The sequence below is a fragment of the Plasmodium fragile genome, assembly GCF_000956335.1.
Source record: "Plasmodium fragile strain nilgiri unplaced genomic scaffold supercont1.9, whole genome shotgun sequence".
Classification (NCBI taxonomy): Eukaryota; Apicomplexa; class Aconoidasida; order Haemosporida; family Plasmodiidae; genus Plasmodium; species Plasmodium fragile.
In genome coordinates, this window is record NW_012192589.1 from 65,051 (window position 1) to 66,161 (window position 1,111).

At 44.6% G+C, this 1,111-nt stretch overlaps 1 protein-coding gene across 1 annotated transcript; it reads right to left on the bottom strand.

Annotated features, from left to right (window-relative positions):
- Positions 1-543: 543 nt before the first annotated feature.
- Positions 544-1,016, bottom strand: AK88_01066 (uncharacterized protein; the record flags this gene model as incomplete). Its single annotated transcript, XM_012478704.1, has 3 exons — positions 544-582; positions 739-788; positions 923-1,016. Coding segments are annotated over 3 exons (183 nt in total), but the record flags the coding sequence as incomplete, so codon positions are not given.
- Between the last annotated feature and the right edge of the window lie 95 nt (positions 1,017-1,111).

Sequence of the window (1,111 nt, forward strand, 5' to 3'; positions counted from 1 at the left end):
ACAAGCGCACATACACATGTGCGTACCAGCGCAGATGAACAAACGGCTAAGATAAACAAATGAAGAAATAAAAAAAACAAAACATTGACATGCAAAGTTCCTGCATTACAGGAGAGGGTGTCGGGGGGGGGAATGTTGGTGTAGCATAAATTAACGCGGAATCGCTTAATGGCATTGTGGGGGCGAATCCAAATTAATTATTGTAAGAGTTGAAAACAAAAAAGGCGCCTTCAAAAATATAAGTTTCTTCCCCCGTCATCCCTTCTGTGTGTTCAACACGGCAAGTACACATGCGTGCATATGGCTATAACTCTACCCTAATGCATCACGCATAGGCGCAGAACTGCACCAAGGGACGCCTACAGAAGGTGCATATGGGAGGGCGGGAGAAAAAAAAAATGTCAAATGGCGACCACTTTGATGTTTGAATGAGATCATCCTGTGTGTATATTCTTTTTGTTTTTTTGTTTTTTTTCTGGCGCGGGACCAGGGGAAGGAACTGTAAAGGGAACAAACAGGCGGGAAACCTCATTGGAGCTCCCGTTAGCAGCATTTTTTCTTTGTTTCTTCGGTGTTGTTAATCTGTGAACGGGAAGGGGCACAAATGGATGATCAAACTGCACACACGTTCGCATCGCGGAGAGACAGAATTGGCAAGTTTGCACATTCATATACGAGCACACACGATCACACACACGCGTGCAACAGTGCACATATGTTCCTCTCCTCCGGAGAAACCTGAATTCCAGAGAACTTGTCCTGCTCCTTCTGGAGGGGCAACTTCTTAGCTGCGGGGAGGGAGGTGTAAGGGCCACGCATTTGTCGAAAGGGCGAAAAGGACAAAGAAAAAATCACAAACTGTATTTTTTTTTACATTCGTACGCACGGGCTCAAATGCAGAATTGCGTTTTTTCCGAATTACCTATCCTTAAAAACAACTCGTTCACGTTCTGTCCCGTTTTAGCAGACGTCTCGATGAACAGAATGTTGTTGCTGTTGGCGAAAGACTCAGCTAGCTAAAAAAAAAAAAAAAAAAATACCTTCGCATGTAATGCAAGTGGAACGATAAGCAGGCGACGCGGGTACAGGTGTGTATGTCCCCCGTTTAAAA